The 21,410-nt window shown below is 33.1% G+C and overlaps 1 protein-coding gene and 1 non-coding gene across 2 annotated transcripts; both read left to right on the top strand.

Moving 5' to 3' along the window:
* The first annotated feature begins 1,922 nt into the window (after positions 1–1,922).
* Positions 1,923–7,649, top strand: RpL13A (ribosomal protein L13A). The gene is made up of 6 exons (XM_088269306.1): positions 1,923–1,965; positions 2,262–2,392; positions 2,865–2,974; positions 6,034–6,179; positions 6,724–6,846; positions 7,500–7,649. The coding sequence occupies exons 1-6, from the start codon at positions 1,945–1,947 to the stop codon at positions 7,581–7,583; spliced, it is 615 nt and encodes a 204-aa protein (XP_088125432.1). The 5' UTR covers positions 1,923–1,944; the 3' UTR covers positions 7,584–7,649.
* Positions 4,923–4,995, top strand: LOC148303843 (small nucleolar RNA SNORD34). The gene has a single exon (XR_015838419.1). It is a non-coding gene; the product is annotated as a small nucleolar RNA SNORD34 (small nucleolar RNA).
* Positions 7,650–21,410: the final 13,761 nt, after the last annotated feature.

Below are 21,410 nucleotides of genomic sequence, written 5' to 3' on the forward strand. Positions count from 1 at the left end.
TTCGTCATTTGTTTGTAGTGAACGATAGCACTTTTCTTCATTCATAAGAAGACAGAAGATTTTTTCTATAATTGAATATAATTTTTCAGTTGCAGAAAAAAACTGATTATTTTGAGCTAAATAATTATTTGAAAACCGAACAGTTTTAAAATAATAATCTAGGTCAGCAACCTCTGAGCACATTCCAATTTGTTCCTGCAAAAATCTCCACTGATGTGGAGTAAAATTTGGATTTTAACTCCATGTGCAATCACGGAATGATAGCAGAAGGGAATAATATCATTTGACCTCAACATTAAGCAGTTTGTTAAACTGCCAAATTCAGGAGTGGGCTGCCAATTTTTTAACAAAGGTATCGTGGATGGCGTAGGAAGGGGGAGGGGAGAGGTGTATATATTTTTTTAACTACCCAAAATACATAAAAATAAATACTTAATATGCACATGAAATGACAAAATACTTTTAATTTTATGGTAGAAAATTCTTTAATTCAACTAATCAAATATTTAATATTTGTTGTGAATGTACTTATCTACCTCAGATTTCAAGAGTGAAATGTTCTAAGATTGACGCACCAATATAGACAAAAAACTGCAAGATCTCTTTTATCCTTCATAAATATATTTCTCGAGAAATTTCTTAAGGCAACAAAGATTTATGTTTCATAATACATTTAAACCAATCACTGAAATTGCATTTATGCACTGATTTAATCAGAGAATATTGATTTCTCTTAATTTAATAAGGGGCTCGCCAGCCCAAGTCAAATTTAACAAGGGGCTCGCACGAGCCCCCTGCAGCCCACTGCTGGCTAAATTGGCTAGTTATTAAATCAGAAGACCGGTTACTCTGAGTCTTTAGTGCAGATCACAAATAAATGCAATATTCATATTGGTATTTTTTTTTCCTATCAAATGTAAAATAATCTTTTACAAAATGAGTGCCAGTTCCATCGAGTAATTATAGTACAGAGATGACGCGCAATGAAAAACCATACAAAAATGTTTGCATTATAATTGTTTGTGGGCTTATAGGCCAAGGAAGTGAGGACGTATATTGTTTTAGTCATTTCTAAAAATAATCTGTGATACAGACTATAAATATTGTTAGAGACTACAAGGATAAAAAATACAGGGATTTGAGAACAATCAATGTCACATCAAAGTAAAATATATTATTCATCAGTTTTTATTTTTGTTTCTAATATTCAAACATACTCTTAAATAAAAACATTAACATTAAACTCATCCTATTTGTTCTACGCTTCAGGTATCAGACATGGGAAAAAGAGAATTATGGTAGTATTCATTTTAACTCCCCTTATCCTGTGAATTGAACCCGTGGATATCATGTATGGGGCCAGTCACTATTCACTACAATATGAACAAAATAAGAAAAACAGTCATTAGGATAATTAAAATTGATTAATAATCAACTTAATTAATTATACTCTTCAATATGATTTTGTTTTTAAAATATTTGCCTGTTAGAAATATTTTTTTTATAATGTAATATTCAAACTAAGTTTTGAGTTACATTTAATTATTTAAATATTACACTTGTAGTCTGTGATAAAGTTAGGAGTTAACTAGTTAGGGAATTTGCACTTAGTTCAAAACAATTATTTTTATACACTTCAAACATAATTTACTTCTGTGAAATGTTTGTGTAAAATAAAATATTCGAAATGAACTAATAACTATGAATAAAGGGAAAGTTTTAATACTATTTGTACATGTTTATTAATTATTATGTCCATGTGTATATAGCTAAAAAAAAATAATAAATAGGATCCTATCAAATGCATTCTAAAAAATATTATTAGTTTAGTACCTAAGTGGTTTGTTTTTTGAGACTTGCAACTAATTTGACATAGAGTAAGTCGGTATGTTCCGGTCGCCATTTTAGAAAAAACATAACCCCTTTTCCGGTCGTGTTTCAACGATGACGGGGTTTAGTAATAAGGTTTGTCAGTATTTTTTTGAAAAACGTTAAGTATTATTATCATTTTGAACGGTAATTAAACTGTTATTAGTGTTATTTCAATCGCCGTTGAAACTATGAGTTGTCTAAAGACGTTTTCGGTATTTTGAGTGTAATTGTCAAAAATATGCCGATGGTACGGCACACGTGTTCCTTAGCGGGATTACTCGTGTCTGTTTTGACAAATATTTCTTTTTTCAAATGTTCAGCTTTCGGACTATCTGGCGACTGTTTAACGTGTGCTTGCTTTTATACGAACTTTTATTTATTTATTATAGGCGTTACTTATCGATGGACGGGGCCACTTGCTTGGTCGCCTGTCTGCGATCATCGCCAAGGCTTTGCTCGAGGGGAACAGGATCGTTGTTGTAAGATGTGAACAACTCAACATCTCTGGGAACCTTTTCAGGTGAGGTTATTTAATTTATTAAAAAAAAGAATATGAATAAGATTCGAAACATCCCCATGAGGATGGATATATAAATAAAACATAACATTTAAAATGACATTTACACATTGTTGAGAATTAAACAATAATTTTTGTAGGATGCTAGATTTATTTATTTTATTTATTTATTGTTTCATAATAACAAAAAGGTTGCTAATAGAAATGTGCTTTAACGTATAAACTACTTTTAGTTGCTCTTTTTTATGTATGTAAAATCCGCTCAGTTATCAAATATTTGTCACAGAGAATATTTTTTTGCATATAATTGTATGAAGTGAAGACTTATTTTGTAAGTATTGTTTTATGATGATTTATTTGGGTAATTTGCGACTGAAATCAGTGCTGAAATCTTCTTTGATATCTGAAAGAAATCTTCCATGGACAGCGATGTTTGTGAGTAAGGATTATTAGTAACTGTGATTTTAATTCTAAGGAACAAGCTGAAGTTCATGGCTTTCCTGCGCAAAAGGTGTAACGTCAACCCGGCTCGTGGACCTTTCCACTACAGAGCCCCTTCCAAGATCCTGTGGAAGACTATCAGAGGTATGGAAAATCTTATGGTCTTTCAAATTTCATTATGATGTATTCAAAATAAATGTGCAGCTATTTGATTCTTAACACACTTCGGACGGGAAAGGTATTTCTGTTGGGTAATATATCCAATATAAAACGAGGTTTATTTGGTTGAATTCTACATTATCAAACACAGAGAGTGTTTGATAATGTCCTAATAAGACAAAACGCGTCACATATTAACATATACATAAATAAATGTAGAATTCAACCTAATAAACCTTGTTTAATTTTGGATACATTACCCAACAATTCAATATGGAATTCTACCAACGGTCTGCAGTTACAATAAATTAGGTATTTCTACTCGTTTGGTCGATTGATGCTTAACCGTTACTGCTGAGCCTTATTTCACATATTACGCCAAAATTGTGGAAGAATTTTAGAGGAAAAATAATCTTTCAATTAAGTGTGCACAAAATTGTGTAAATTTTCATAAAATATAGACGGATTTTCATAATTCTTTCGGTTGTGTGTAGGGAACATATTGACGTGCCCTACGTAAAGTGCTCTAACTACATTTTGTCAATTTTGAGATAATTGGTGTACATTATCAACAGACCATTATCTACAAATATAAATAAAGGAAAAAAATATTATAAAATCAATTACGCCTAGTTTTTAGGCGTAAAAGACGCCATCTACATCGAATTTTCGAATTGAACTGAGCTCCTCAAACGCTAACTACTTGATTTTGACAAAGCATAAAGTTTTAAAATGATTCAATACATTATTAATGTGTTTTTGAATTTATAATACTAGTTTAGAATTTCAGATGAAACCGTTAATTAATAAAAAAAAATATGTTGAAAAAATCTTTTAAGCTCTCTCCTGTAAAGTAACAGATTTGTAGACAGAGTACTTTACGTAGGGGCCGTCGTTATCAAACTACTCAAATAAAAGATGGAAAATGGAAAAATTTAGGTTGGAAGGAAGTTGCACGAAAGTATCGGTATCAAGACCGTCCAAAGAAATAGCATCATCTTCGGAAGCTTTACTTTCACTACAAATACACATTCTTCGATTTGTAAACATTCTGATTTCATCCTCACTGTCACTAAAAGAAACATTTTCCAAGTTCCACAGCAGAACAAATTCCGCAAGTGTTTTCATCATCGCTACTTGATGAATTCGACATCGTATGAGGGATTACACAATTTTTACTGATAAAAAAAAAAATTACTTTTATTTTCACCGCGATATATTTTTTAAATGTTTATTTACAATCATTATTGACAAATTGAAAATGATTTGCGAACGCGCACCGCGACACGTCTACACAGGTCGATATCTAATATCAAACTGAGCAATGGTCTATATACCGACGGTATGCAGTTTTCGCGCAGTAATAAAGTGTTGACATATCGACGGCCCGCAGTAAAACGGTTAAGGAAGGGAAGGGTATTTTTACCTTCTGCGCTGGTGTCATTTTAAAGTCCGAAAAGAAGGAATTACATATTTAGTGTTTTCATATGAATATTATGTAGTCTCTTGGTTAAGTTCTCAACTATATGTACAAGGTAAATCCCGTCGCCAGCGGTCTGCAGGCGTAAAAAACACCCGTCCGAAATGTGTTAATATTCATTTGGACGCGAAGTTAATATTGTAATGTTGAACATGGAACTAACTCTATTACATGCACTTAAATTTACTTGGTTTTGAAGCTAAACATGGGAATATCTCGAATGTTTTACAACTACGTAAATAACGGTTAATATTTATTTTATCAATCTAGGTTAGTTCCACATACAATATCAAAACTGTTAGTAAAGCAATTTTCCTAGATTATGGAAAATAAAAACATTTATCTACATTATAGAACTATTTATGACAACATACCACGGTGGATCAATTTAACTGTAAAACTCACAAATTTAACTCAGTTTTGGTCACATTTTAATTACTCTCATATCACATCAGTTATCAATGATTATTTTACTTTTTACCTACATTATTTGAGTGAAATGAAAACAAAAATGTATGAGATAACTGATGAAAAAATATGAATTTCAAATATCATTTTATTTCAATGTAATAAAATGTTTTATTTGCGTTTGGGTCTTAATCTATTTTTCAAGGGTAGTTTTTTTTCTATAGGTTTATCCAATCTCAGTTTACTTACTCAATTAGAAACCTTGACATATTTACACCATAATTTATGTCGTCGGGCGGTTTTTTCATCAACCCCGACCCTAAATGCTTAGACAGTCTGCCGCCCAATCCTCGGTATACTTATCACAAGTAACTGCAAACCCAATTCCGATCTGTACAGTGTTTTTTGGCATCTCTCAAGCTCTACCAAAAGTAAGCAAATGGACCGCTTATAAGCACCTCCCGCTCTCTACCAACAGTGTGTAAAATACACTTTTAAGTGTGCAAACAGTGTGTTAACATATCTATCTGAAAACCCTTATCCGCACCCAATAGTGTATAGGGCACCGCATCATATAAACGCAGTGTTATATTGATCGTTAACACACAAAGGAAGGGCGATCAGCTGGGCGGACTGGTCCCTGAAGCGCAGGAGCGATCACCTTGCCTTCATGTAAGTAACGATCAAGATAACACTGCGTCAATACGATGCAGCGCCATATGCACCATTGGGTGCAGATAAAGGTTAGAATGAAGAAAAATCACATATTTTTAAGGACACACTGTTGAGTCCTATTTCTATAAAAAAAATATTTAAACCTTTATCCGCACCCCAATGGTGCATAGGGCACTGCGTAATACAAACGCAGTGTTATCTTGATCGTTAACCATGAAGGAAAGGTGATCAGCCCTCCGCTTCAGGTACTAGTCCAGGGTAATATTGAATAAATATTAGAGTAAAAAATGGTTCGTGTTTATTTGACCCCCCCCTGGGAATCGAACCCGGGACCACCAGTACGGTGGCCTAATGTGCTGACCATTACACTACGAAGGCAAAAAATAAAATATAATGGAGAAATTTAAATTTATCAGCCAGTGATAATTGAAGATGGAATAAAAAAATATTTACTAAAGAATTGATTGACTGGGTGTTCCAGGCATGCTGCCACACAAGACGGAGCGCGGGAAGGCCGCCCTGAGGCGCCTGAAGACGTACGAGGGGTGCCCTCCCCCGTACGACAGCAGGCGTCGCCTTGTGGTGCCCGGCGCCATGCGCGTCTTGTGCCTCAAGCCCGGCAGGAAGGTAAACACCACCATTCCCCAATCTTGTTTCACAGATGCTCCACCTGCTTTAATTTTTACCTATGCCATTCAAAAAAAGAAGTAGATACCGCTGTTTAGGTCAAATGAATTCTTTCATTAACCACTTAATGCTAAGGTTTTTTTTTATAAAAAGTTTTTGAAAAAAAATTAGGTTTTTGAATGTTTTAGCCAAATTTTATATTTTTTTCTTCATCTCTTAAAATTTTTTTTTGTATAATTTATTTACTTGATTAAAGCGGTAAGTTTTGTCAAATTGGATAGAAACAACGTTAAAAGAGAATAATTTTAGTGTAGTTCCTATCAATATTCATTATACTTGTATTACTTATCAACTTTTCACTTTGGTTTTAATGTTGCAAGTAATATCTCTTTTTATTTTGAATTTATGCAATGATGTATCATTTGGGTAATTTGCGACTGATTATCAGTGCTGACAACTTTAATAATGACTGAGCGTGTAACTCGTCTTATGTTTATTTATTATTAAGTTGGTACTTTTGCTCATTTGGTGTGGATAATTCCAGTACTGTCACGTGGGAAGGCTGTCACATGAGGTTGGCTGGAAGTACCGTGACGTTCTCAGAACTCTGGAAGGCAAGAGACGTGTCAAGACTACTAAGGCTGTTCTCCTCCACAAGAAATTGAAGGTAACTTTTAAATGATCACCAATAGATGTGTTTAGTGAAATTTTAGTGATTCAAGCACAATGCTTCAAATTGGATCATATATATAGAAATTCCAAGAATTTGAGTAGTGTGGTTGTCAATCATGGGTAGAGTTGCTGAATGTTACATGTGTGTAACCATTTTATCGTTTAAACCAGCCTGTGACGGTGGTAAGCCCCGTAAATGCCCAGACTTCCATATACTTCTTCATCTATGTTGAGATGTAAAAAAAAAAGAATTATTATTTTATTATTTTTTAAACCTTCATGGAATAAAATAACTATGTAATTTTTTCCACATGAATTTTATTTGACCAGCAACTGGATTTCTTCGTGACCGACATCATCAGACTGGTGCCAGTTACGACGTAACCTGGTTGCTGGTCAAATAAAATTCATGTGGCAAAAATTACGTTGTTATTTTATTTTATAAAATGCAGTTCCACCAAGAAATGTCAGTACAAAACTTAAAATCTAAATACATACCTTCATCCAATGATTAATTACATTTTACCTACATTATTTGATGTGACGTGATATAAAATACTCACTCGAATGAGGATGAAATTAGTTATCAGTGTTTGGATTATTGATGTGTTGGAACATGGAAGTAATGTGGTGATGTTATGTTTCCAGAAAATAACTCGGGAAGCCGGAGTGAAGGTGGCCAAGGCGGCCGCCCCGTACACCTCCGTCATCCAGTCTTACGGATACAACTAAACTAGTATAAACACAATTATATAAAAAATGCAAAATAAACTGGGACTGGACTCCCTGTCCTTCTAATTTCTTGTTTTATTTTTTATCCCGCTGTTAACCTGCTGGTAAGATGTCTGGCTAACTGCACAAAAGTTGCAATCTGCATTTTTTTTTTGAATTACCTAACGTCCAAGTGACTCTGAAATCTAGCTACGGCTTATGCAACACCGTTTATCATGTCCCTACTCAGGCTTCAACTTTAGAAGTTTCATAGCCTATGCCTACTTGTGAGTGGATTTACTCTTTATGTTTAAAGTTACTACAATTTCATGTAATTCATGAGTGAAAGTTAGCAGTGAAGTTACTTAGGTGTATGATTTTAGTTCTTGATTTTACTCAGGTAGTGAATTTACTTGTTTATTCTTATATCTATATACTTACTTACATTGCGCCTAGGAAGGCAACATGCTTAACTTAATATTACACTTAACTAACTTATGATTAAGTAGCGTCTGTGTGCGGGCGGCTGAAGTAGGCGGGCTCGTCGGGGGGGGCGGCAGGTCCAAGTGTGTTGGTGATATGATAATGTAGTGGAAGTCTGTATTTGTACCTAAAGGGCATTAACGAAGCATCCGTTCCGTACGAACCGAGGTCGCGAACTAGAGGATTTCTTTGGTGTTTATTTGTGTTTGCTTTTTGCGCGTTAAGTGAAAGTTTCAAAAAGCATTGTTTAATTGTGTCGATTTTCCGCCGATCGTGTATTTTTTGCTGCAATCTGCACATCTTGTAAACTTATTTTATAAATTTTTAATTAATGTTTTACTTAGTAAATACCACTATTTCTTAAAATCTACTGTGACACGTGTTTCGATGCATTCCGCATCATTTTCAAACACCGTATGAAAATGATGCGGAATGCATCGAAACACGTGTCACAGTGGATTTTAAGAAATAGTGGTATTTACTAAGTAAAACATTAATTAAAAATGGATAGATTTTACCACAAAGTGACTGCCGAATCCATAAATGAAATTATTTTATACACTTTGTTATAAACAAGATAATCTCTGGTTAGACACTGTGTTAGAAGTATTTTATTATGGGGCTCAGGTATCGGTAATAATAACTCGTAATTAGGATGCAATCAGTTTATTCAATCGGTCGCTATGACGGTACAAGGACAAGTGTGTGCAGACTCCTTTGTCTAGCTTTCATAAGGGTTGAGTATAATAATAATATAAACATTTCCCGCATACACCCTTGCCCTGCCTTTAGCAGGCGCTTGGGGTCATAAGTTCAAGTGGTTAGAAATATTGCAACGTAACAATTTAGTTGGGTTACCGGACACACCAGCTACTTTGTCCTTAACACGTCGGGTGGTTTTTTCATTGTACCCGACCCTAATTATGCTCGAGATAGTCTGCAGCCCGAACCTCAGTGTACTAATCAAGGTAACTGCAAACCCAATTCCAATCTGAACAAATTTTTTTGGTGTCTCATGTGCTCTACCAAAAGTAAGCAAATAAGTGTAAGTGTGCTCATAAGTGTCTCCTGCTCTCTACCAACAGTATGTAAAAGATGCTTTTCAAGCGTTTCCCGCAAACAATGTGTTAATATGTATCATTCTGTTCGGACTTAGCATACTTTTTTTTTAGCAAGACCAGAAATAGAAAATCTGCAATGCATTCAAATACAGAATAATTATTTTATACTTCTGGTCAGCATACATGAGTCGTGTGATTACGAGAATTCTACATCAATCTTCACTCGTAATCATGGGGCTTTCTAGTACCAAGTGTGCAGGATCAGCCATGTTTATCATGAATTGTGCCATGTAGGCCCGTGTGAATCCCATATAATAAAAAGGAGTAAATCTCGTTTCGCAATAGTTTTGGGGCGTTGAGACAACATATCAAATTAACTTCCCAACAATTTTCAAAAAGATAATGCATTGGTTGCATTTATGCTTTGTCTGCCATGCCCTTTAAATTTAGCAACCTCTAAGAATGGCCATTTGTGCTTCTCAGCAGCTATGATTGCGTAATGGTAATAATAAATGTCAAACGTCAGAGAAGTTTGGATGGACATACTAATATGGACTACAAAGTTTCAAAATACTTGAGTGCTGTGTTTGAGGGAGATGTCAAATTTTGAAAAGATGGAGGGGGCACAGAGTAAGTACATATATAGGTAATTTGTAACAGGTGGGTAGGAATTTTGGTTAGGGGAGTGAGAAGTCTCTCCCCTATCGAAGGGAAAGTTTGGTGATTCCAGGACAAAAAGGTTTGAAAACTATTGCTCTATGAAGACAAGAAACTTGATCAGTATAGTTGTAACAATATAACAAGCTATGGGAAAAGCAAGCTATCCTAAGTATACACGGACAGTCTGCCGCCCGACCTCCAGTATACTAATAACAAGTAACCGCATACCCAATTCCGATCTGTACAATATTTTTTGTAAGCAAATAGAAGGCTTATATAAGCGTCCCCCGCTCTCTACTAATAGCATGTGAAAGACACTTAAGCATTTCCTGCAAAGAATGTGTTAATGGGCAAGTACGCTTTAAAAAATCATTAATTAATCCTTTGTTGAGTTTTGATGAAGATTTTATTTGGAAGAAGAGCGGGTTTTTATTATAAAATACATACATGATATTAAGATATGTTCGAAAGACAAAATAACACCGGCATTGGGTGACTCCACTACAGTCCATACACATGTGGACTGTAGTGTAGTGCCACCCAGTGAAAATACATTAAACTACCTCTTAAAATAATATGGTTATAAAATCAGTTTGAGCTATTTCTTCGCCGTGGTGCCCATACCAGGTAAGGGAAAATCTGCAGGCTCATTTCTTTGCCCATATGTGGTATGGGCAAAGGATTAAACATAATCTATTGGTGCTAATAAAAATAATAAATAAATAATCAGTTTTAAAGTAATATAATATTGAAAAACAGATTATTGCATCTCTCTTTTGCATTGTGTTTGTAATGAATTTAGCTAGATGTCACTATTTTATTTAAAAAATGTTTATCTGAGTGGAAAGTTCCCTCTGCACTTTTAAATCAAATTATATTTCCAAAAGATATTTTATTATAGGCATTATGATGCCTCTAGAAGCATGGGACCTTTAGAAAGTCTTTTTAAGTGCCAGGAGGTATTAGTAACACTGTTTCCGGTAGACTGTTACATTTTAAGAAAAGTAAAACCAAGAAAAATTATAATTATTTGTGTATATATTTAAAGGTATCTCTACATGAGAGTATGGGTTCTACCTGACCGAGTTTCTCCAGGGTATGCTTGGCTACAATAGTTAGAGATTAGAAGGAATGTGCGCGAAAGGATTATCGATTGTTATCGATAATCCTGAAATTATCCGGAGCATTGGTCTGTATGTTCCTGATAGTTACCTAAGACAGCATTGGCATAGATTGAGTCACATTCCTATATACAGGACTAACTTGCCGATGGTTATGCCTGTGGGAAGAGCTAAGAATAATATCATACCAGATATTGATCTGTTCCATGTGTCTGAGAGAGTATTCCGAAGCGGGAATCTTCTACATCTTTAACAAAAGTGTTCTTGTTTACTTCATAATTTTTGTGTTAGTTAATACGCGTTTAATTTATGTTTGTAATGTATATGTTACCAAATATGTATGTTGTGTGGTGTCAAATATGTACATGTGTGTTCTTTTTTTAATATTAAAATTAGTGCTTGTCACAGGCTAGAAACAAGAACAAAGATGAACGCTTTTAGATGCTAATTTATTACGGCGGGCCTGGCGAGCACAGCTTTGGAGAGCTTAAGTGCTAGGTGCTAGGTAAAAATAACAATTGAATGCAATGTTAAGAAGGTGCTTCTGTAAGCCTGAACAAAATAAAACAGGACTTCTCAATAATCATGCCTTTAGCGAGATAGCAAGTGTTTTTGTCTAGAATTACTCATGAATTACATGAAATTATAGTAAGTTTAAACGTAGAGTAAATCCACTCACAAGTAGGCATAGGCTATAAAACTTATAATGTTGAAGCCTAGGTAGGGCCATGATAAGCAGCCACTTGGACGTTAGGCAATTCAAAAAAATCTATCATGTGCGAGTCAGACTGATTGCATTGATAATTCTTATTCAAGACACTTCCTTTAATACAATTCTTTAATACTTTTTCTTTAAGTTGAGGGGTGTCCAAAGTATTGACCGCGTAACTACCCCTAGTCACCTGCCTGTCTCATAAGTCTTCTTCAAACCTTATCCGCATCCCGATGGTGCATAGGGCACTGCATTACATAAACGCAGTGTTATGTTGATTGTTAACACATGAAGAAAAGGTGATCAGCCCTCTGTTTGGGGTACAAGTCCAGGATAATATTGAATAAATATTAGAGTGAAACAATCACTCATATTTATTTGACTCCATCCCTGGGAATCGCACCCGGGATCTCCAGAACGGTAGCCGAAAGTGCTGACCATTACACTACGGAGGCGGACGTCTCATAAGTAATTGTACTTATAAGGCAATATCGATGAAAAGTAGGCTAAAAATCTTTGTCATGTTTCCTCTAATGACATAAATAATCAAATTTAATATTTTTCACAATAACGTTGATCGCACAAGTAATAAGGAAGTAAAAGAACATACTGTTTTATTTTTAAACTATTTTCATATATTTATATACTAATTAGTTTGTGAGAAGGAACAATCATTTTCTCTTATTTAAAATAATTTGATTTTGAATGTGTTTTAGCATTGTCAATGTTTATTTAGAATTTGAACTTAGTTTCTGCTTTAAATTACATTTTTTTATGATCAAGTGAAGTTAGTAACACGAACGATGTTGGTAGACTGTTGCCTATAATTAAAAAAAGACCCATCGCAGTGATCTAATATTTGGCCACCCCTTTTTGAGTTAGTAATCACATAATTATGCTTGAAATATGCTGAAGCTAGACTGTCTTTAATTTCTTAAAATGCGATAGAAATATTAAAAATGATGTATTTATAGAAATCGCCTCTGTTCGCCTCCGTAGTGTAATGGTCAGCACGCTCGGCTACCGTTCTGGAGGTCCCGGGTTCGATTCCCAGGGGGGGTAAAATAAATATAAGTGATTTTTTTCACTGTACTATTTATTCGATATTACCCTGGGCTGGTACCTAAAGCGGAGGGCTGATCACCTTTCCTTCATGGTTAACGATCAAGATAACACTGCGTTTGTATTACGCAGTGCCCTATGCACCATTGGGGTGCGGATAAGGGTTTAAATTTTTTTTTATTGAAATAGGACTCAATAGTTTTTCCTAAAAAATATGTCATTTTTCTTCATTCTAACCTTTATCCGCACCCAATGGTGCATATGGCGCTGCATCGTATTGACGCAGTGTTATCTTGATCGTTACTTACATTAAGGCAAGGTGATCACTCCTGCGCTTCAGGGACCAGTACATGGTAATATTAAATAAATATTAGAGTGTAAAATCACTAATATTTATTTTAACCCCCCCCCCTGGGAATCGAACCCGGGACATCCAGCACGGTAGCCGAGCGCGCTGACCATTACACTACAGAGGCGGAATAAATATGTACTATATGTAAACTGAATAAGAATTGAGGAAAAATCTTCCTCGCTAGTTTTTTCACCCATCCCGAAATATCCTTAAAATCCTGACTTACAAAAAGAAGAAATTAATCCCCTGTGTTTTGAAAAATCTAAAAATACTGTGAAGCAAAGCAAAACCTTCTATGAATCGTTTTTTCAAATGTTCTGAAAAGGTTTCAGGAAAACATAGCAACCTTTTAAAATTACTTGCGGGCAGCCGCCTTTTGAGATAAAAAAAAAAACAAAATTAACGTAAAAATTCATTACTATATTAATATCATTTTAGCGGATAAAAAGTACGCACTAAACACCCTCTTTATCATTCATTGTTCACGTTGTGCAATACCACTTAAAATTCAATGAATTAATTTCACTTTGTGTAAAACCACGTAAAATTTAACTAATTAATAAATTTTAAGTGGCATAACACAAAGTGAACGATGAACGATATGGAGAGTGTTATATTATCATCAAAGTTAACAATGCTTTTAATATACAAAAAACGCATCAATTGAAAACTAGTCATTCTGAAATGGAAACGATGATATACGTAGCCGTTTACACATTTTCAATGTAAACTCACAACTCCTGGTAATAAACGCTATTAAAATTTACAACCTGGCCATAACTATGTAAAATCACCACAAAAATAATAGTGTTTTTAATACAAATACAAAAAAAATACGCATCAATTTTAAATTGTAGTCATTCTGAAATGAAACGACGATATACGTGGCCATTTACACTTTTTCATGTAAACTAACAACTCTTGGTAATAAAAGCTATTAAAATTCACAACCTGACCATAACTATGTAAAATCACTCATCAAGTTGTGTCAAGGTGTCTCAAGTTCCAACGTCGGAAGTGACACGTACTTTGTGATAAGTTGACAAGTACAGCTTTTGAAGAAAAAAAAGAAAATTTCGTGCCTACTTATCATTTGACAGGTTGGCGAAAACCGTCACGAGGGTTTACGTGTTTTAAAATAAAAATAATGATTATTACATTTTATTAATGGCCGCGTTTGTGCAACTTTGACTACAAAAGCATCCACTTTTATTTCGTTTTTGGTGATAATTCCAACGAGGTATAATAACACTCATATCTCAAGAAAATAATTTTCATAGGACTTTATACTAAAAGTACACAATTTATGTCATAAAAATATGACATACATATCGCTCACTCCTTTCAACAACGTCATATTTCAAAAATCGTAAATTTTCAGTTGTGCATGTTTTCGGAATGTCCAGAAAATGTATCACATATATCCCAGCAAAAGCAGCTTACTTTTATATTAATATTTACCCGCTACAGGGCAGAAAGTGTTGTTTTTGCATTTTGAAGAAAAGGTATTGTTTAATTATTTTTTTAAATATACTAAATATTTTTCAAATGGAGAAAAACCCTTCAGGTTTTACCTAAAAAGATCTGTTGCACGGTAAAAAGTTCAATAAGTGGATTGATATTTATTTTTAATACATTTCATTATATTCTTAAACTTTAAAAACGATCTCCTGATCAAGTTTTTTGATATATGACGTGAATACATTTTTTGTTACAATTTTTTATTTTAAAGTAATTTCATGTCAAATGAACATTCATGGTAAAGGTATTGTATAATATGTTGCAAAGCTATCTACATATTTCATTAAAGAGGCAAACTTTTGCCTAAGCAAAACCAATACATCATAAATAATGATTTGTTATACATCATTAATTGATAAATTAGCAGGAATGATCACATTAACATTGATCAATCAAGTTAACATTGCGTCAATCCGTTTGGTGCCCTAGGCATCAGCTGAGTGCAGATAATAGCAAGAACAAAATGTGTCCAATTAGAGCTTCTTGCAGTATTCTTTTGTAAATTTTTTTAAAACCCTTACCGCACCCCAATGGTGCATAGGGCACTGCTTCATATAAACGCAGTGTTATCTCGATCGTTTACACATGAAGGAAAGGTGATCAGCCCTCCACTTCAGGTACCAGTCCAGTGTATTTAAAATAATTAGAGTGAAAAAATCACTTATATTTATTAAACCCCCCTGGGAATCGAACCCGGGACCTCCAGAACGGTAGCCGAGCATGCTGACCATTACACTACGGAGGCGGACAAAATATAATGAATTTAGTCATTAGTAATTTTGCTTTTGTAAATAATCATATTAATATGAAATAAGACATGTAGGTACCGTTAATTTTTTTTCAACTTTCCGATTCAATTTCAGTTGTATTTTTTTAACCATTGTTTTTCTACGGCTAGCATAATATCACGTCTACCTACGTACCCACTTAGATACCATAAATATATTTCGGGAACCGATTTTGTAGATTGCATCCATTAAATATCTGAATGCTGCGTATTTCTTTGAGCCACAAATCGTTGGCGGACATTGTTTATTTTTTTGTGTACGGGAAAGATTAGAGAAACTTAAAATTCTTAGCTACCTACTTATATTATTAAAATAATGCTTTGTTATTCGAACAAAATTACGGCAGGCTAGGAAAAAAGTCACGCGATAGCATTTATTTTGTCTATGTATTGTGAAAATAGATTACCTACCCAGAAACAGCGGATTCGTTTCCTTGGGAAGCTTCAATACAAAAAAGAATAATAATAGACGCGGTAATTTTGAATTTTGAAAATAAATTAGTGCTATGACTTGTTTGAAAAAAATCGTCGACTCACACAGGGGTGGAGTTGAAATTTATCTATGATATTGGGTAGTGAAGAAAATTCCTGGAACAAAAAAGTAAAATAAGATCTTCTTTTAACCCTTATCGGCACTTAATGGTGCATAGGGCACTGTTTCGTATCGACGCAGTGTTATCTTGATCGCTGATTGCATGAGGCAAGGTGACCAGTCCTACGCTTCTTGTACCAGTCCAGTTGATATTAAATAAATATGACGGTGAAAATAACATTTATTTTGACTCCTCTTTGAATCGAACTCAGGACCTACGGTACGGTAGCCAAACGCGCTTTCCACTACACTACGGAGGCGGACGGATTGAATTAATTGTTAAAACGGAATATTGAAGTAAATAGTTTCTAAGCGGAACAAAGGCCATATGCCAACATTCAAAATATTATATTATTTATTGATTCGGCATTAACTGTGTGGAATGACGTGATTATTTTATTAAAATTAAACGCTTGAATATACCACATTACGAAACGACAGATGTTTTCATCTTCTGGTACAAATTAAAACAACATTCATTAAAGTGGCATATTCAAGTGTTTAATTTTAATAAAATTCAAAATATTGCTGTAAATATATAATATTATTCAGGAACTGTAATCTTGCCTAAAGTAATAATTTCACTCTATTTTTGTGATTTTTGATGTAAATAAATACCTAATGAATAAAACACGTTCTTATAATCTGCGATGTTTTGTACGGTAAGGTCGATGGGTATGGATAAGTTGCTATACTTAGGTAAAATTACAGGGACCGTTTGACATGCCCTGACGGGTAAATAACCCCCTGCCCTCCTGCTATGCTGAATGTTGATCCTTCCACGTACTTCGAGCGAGACCGGCGTTAGTTACTCTCCTCGATAATCCTTCAATTCCTGCCAGATCAGGTAAAGATAGGTAGATAGATATGCACTTATAGCCCAGTAGATGTACTTCCGCGTGTAATATTCAGTATTTAAATAAATAATGAAGATGAAATAACTCAACACAGATGAAGAAGAATATGGAAGTCTGGGCATTTACGGGGCTTACCACACACACGTGTAACATTCACTAATTCTACACATGATTGACAACCACACTTATATTTCTATGTGAGGTCCGAATCCTGAATTATAATCACGTACATGAGAAACGCTAGAAAATATCCTTTTATTTGATTATTTTAGCTTATAATTTGACCTGATAACTTATTAACAACATTTTAAGTGTGTCCAAATACTTGTAATACAATATTTAAACATACTCGAAATGTTGTTAAATGTAATTTAGTTAGAAAGTGTTAAATGTGTTTTCATATGCTACAACTAAAACGCAGTAACGCAATTACGATGGAATATTTTTCGAAATAACATGGGTATTATGTTTTTTTTATAAAGAAATATTTGTGTTTTTGTTTTTTACAAAAAGACTTACATTTCATACTATTTCTGTGAGCCTAAGCTTCTCATTATTAGACAAAGGTATTAAATTGTGGTAGAATTGAATCGAACCTAGAAACTCTGACTCAAGAGTCCGCGACACTAACCACGGGACTACAACCTGATACAGTACATAGTAATAATATGGCTTATGGTGTAATATTTTGTACAATGAATTAAGGCCACTGTTTTTTCTACTAGTATTGCAATGAATCCGTCTCTTCGTCAGGTTATTTACTAAACAAACCTATTAATAACGTATTATAATGCACCAACAATTTATTACATATACTTAAATCACTTCGAAATGGAATAATGCTGAAGAGTTTTGTAATAAATTATATCCAATATGCACCTATGTAATTGGGAATGTATTCCTAATAAGATCGTTGTAAAATAGTCAACATAGTTATATTACGTAGTCATATAATAATATAATATACAATTGTCGTAAATAATTACATCACAATCAACATTGAACTTAGAAATTACACAATAAAACTTATTTATTGCATTGGCCATTTTGAAAACACCATATTTCATTTTTTAGACATCGTCAGCTATAACGTAGTTTAAACTAAATCTGCCAAGATTCGGTTGTCAAAGATTGTTGTCGGAGGAACAAAGTTTGGTAAATATTGTGAGTACTGGCATAAGATTGCGATGGTTTTTAATATCAAAATATCGAGGGACATATATAGCTCTCAAAAATGCAAAAAATCCGAATATACTCGTACATACGTCCAGCTCAAATTCGTTTCTTGGGTGCCTTAGTTCAAATACATTTTACTATGATGACATGTTAAGCCATTAATTTATTTGTTGGTCTAATTTTGTAACTTACAAGCAAAATATATCGCATGCTTAAAGTTAACTGACATGATAAAAAAATCACTAAAATCGAGTTACAAATTTGTAACGTCATTGCATTTATGATGAAAACATGTTTAATAAACTCAGATTAAAACATCTGTACTTTTCGAAACTAGTCGTGTGAAATTAAACTGAATTAGTGGTGTAATACAAGCGTTTAATTTTTAATAATTAATTATACTCAATAAATTGATAATGTTTTTCAACATTGTTTTTATCAAAATATTCTTTGGTCGTAACCAATTGAAATTCGATTTTCGCATTTTTATAGATCAGTTTATAGACACTGAGCGTGCGAATGGACTCGAAATCCACAAAAATAATATATTTGTAAAATGAACTAAATTACCAAACTACAGTATGTTCAATATATGATTTGAAGTAACGTTTTTAAATCTATTTTTTATAACACAATGCACAGGTCTATAAGCAATTATTTTTATTTTTTACTCATTCTAAGCACGTCACTCAATCTCGTTAAATTATATCGATAATAATCTTGAAAGATTTTGTTTTTCAAATTGCCTACAAAATTGTAGCTAGGGGGTTGAAAGAGTCGGTTTTCTTCCTTATAAAGATAATCGTTTGAGATATTAATTCCCAAATCTCGACCTGTGCGTGATTCCAAAGGAAATGAACCAAATTTTGAATATACTTGACATGCTCTTTGATGGGAATGCGACGTACTAATGAAATATATTAGAGTTTTATAAAATCTGGTTGAATTGTACTCATAATAATTGAGGTATGTGCCGTAATTTCACACAACTATATACCAAAAGTCCTCCATTATAATACATAGATGTTACAATAGATGTTTGTTACTTTCAAACATCTATTGTAACATGTTACTGTCAAACGATTTATTATTGGTAACATAAAGAACATACACGTTACATGTTACACGTGTGTAAAGTGATCACTTAAACCAGCCTATGACGGTCGTCAGTCCCGTAAATGCCCAGACTTCCATATTCTTCTTCATCTTTGATGAGATGTCAAAAAAAAAAAGAAAATAACTCATGTAATTGGAGATAATCCAGATTTTGTGAACAAGTATTTGGACACACTCAAAATTTTGTAAATAAACTATCTGGTCAAATTATAAGCTTAATAATAAAAATGAAAATGGTATTTTCTGGCGTTTCTCATGTGTGTGAATATAATCCAGGATTCGAACCTCACATACTAATATAAGAGTTTCTGCTTAATAAAAAAGCTTCTTTACATCTCACCAATAGATGTCTCTAGTGAAGTTCTAGTGATTCAAGAACAAAGTTTCTAAATTGGTTCATATGTATATGGTCAATAATGGGTAGAATTGGTGAATGTTACACGTGTGTAAAGTGATCACTTAAACCAGCCTATGACAAAATGTAACTTGGTGTTAAAATCTTTTTATAGTTACATTTTAAAACAAAGTTACATTTTAATTATAAAATGGAAATCATAAAGTTAGTGCTTCAAATATAAATTACATTTATTGTATTTTATATGGTTTATATAATTAAAAAAAATGGTATTTATTAACTCTGGACCATAGTTAAGTTATAAATCACTTAACTATAATTCTTCGAATATTCCCTTTAATTAATAGATAAAGCTCCATAGTTGGTTGAATGTTTAGTTTTGTGATACAGTTGATGGCTGATAAAAAAACGATAAACTGTAATCCAATAATAAAAGTTGTGAGAAATTACGGCATCTTTAAAAGAAAATATGACTTAATTTTAAGAACCTACAATCAATATGAATGTAGATATATTTTTACCATTTGAAAAGCATTTTTTTTAAATTGAAAATAATAAAGAAAAATATGTTGATACTTGTGGTTTATATTTTATCATCTGTTCTATAAGGAGATAAATACACAAGTAATAATAATAATAATAATAATACCCATATCCGCACCCCAATGGTGCATTGGGCACTGCGTCATATAAACGCAGTGTTATCTTGATCGTTTACACATGAAGGAAAGGTGATCAGCCCTCCGCTTCAGGTACCAGTCCATGGTAATATTGAATAAATATTACAGTGAAAAAAACACTTATATTTATTTTACCCCCCTTGGGAATCGAACCCGGGACCTCCAGAACGGTAGCCGAGCGTGCTGACCATTACACTACGGAGGCGGACAATTATTTATTTAATTTATAATTACTTACACCAATTTGTTAAAGAAAAAAATATACGGCAAAGAAATTCCGCATAAGTTTTGTAAGAAAACGGAATGTGCGTATTTTTATGTCGATAAATCTGATATATATATTTGAAATATTTTAACATATATTTTAGATTTTTTTAAATGTAGGTACTAAATGAAATAAATAGTTTTAGAAAATAAAATTGAATGTTCTTAAAAATAATCCATATGTCCTTATCGTGATGTTTAAAGGCCGTTACAAATTTCATTTTCGTTTCCTAGCTAATAATATACCTATATAAAATAATTTAACATATTCTTCACAAAATAGTTTTTTGTTGTGTTCTTTTGTTTAATAATACGAAAAAAATAAAAATTGAAAGGGATATAAAGTTTTTAAAATGTAGAGTATACGTATGACTCATCAGCATATCAATTTATTGGTCATACATGTACATTTGCATATAGGTTTGTATTTTTTTTAATGGATAGTTTGGTGCAGAGTTTAAAAATATATTTTTATTTTTATTTATAAATGCACAAAATAATCATAAATTTAAGAGTCACAAAGAGAGAAGGCATTTTATGTAAATAAAAGGCATATTTTTATGCATACACATGAATGGTATATGTATGTTTGCAAGATGTATGCGTAGATAAAGCCGAGAGAAAGAATTGATCAGGCCTCTGGCGATCTGTCAGTCACATGAGAACCTTTTCTTCGAAAAGCCAATTACCTCGGAGATCAGCCAATTTGGGGGAAATTACAAAACAAATTAAATGCTGACGAGTATTGTAACAGCGAAGAACACCATAATTGAACTCTTTTAATAATAATAATAACAAAAACAATATTTGTAAGGTAACTTTTATAGGAATAAAAATTTATGTTAATAATAACATAATTATAATGGTAGACATATCGAGAAGAATACTGAATAAATTGCTTGTCTGAAAATAAAAGAATTGTGTCGCATACTTTCAAAATCCGCCAGATTCATGTAAGTCGATTTTACAAAAAATGCAAAATTCTCCGAGTAACATTTATGTTTGAAAGTTTTGTCTATCATTAGTTAAATTATTATAAAATAGAGAAT

The sequence above is a fragment of the Brachycentrus maculatus genome, unplaced genomic scaffold (genome assembly GCF_059751285.1).
Source record: "Brachycentrus maculatus isolate JH-2025_06_01 unplaced genomic scaffold, ASM5975128v1 h1tg000344l, whole genome shotgun sequence".
Taxonomy (NCBI): domain Eukaryota; kingdom Metazoa; phylum Arthropoda; class Insecta; order Trichoptera; family Brachycentridae; genus Brachycentrus; species Brachycentrus maculatus.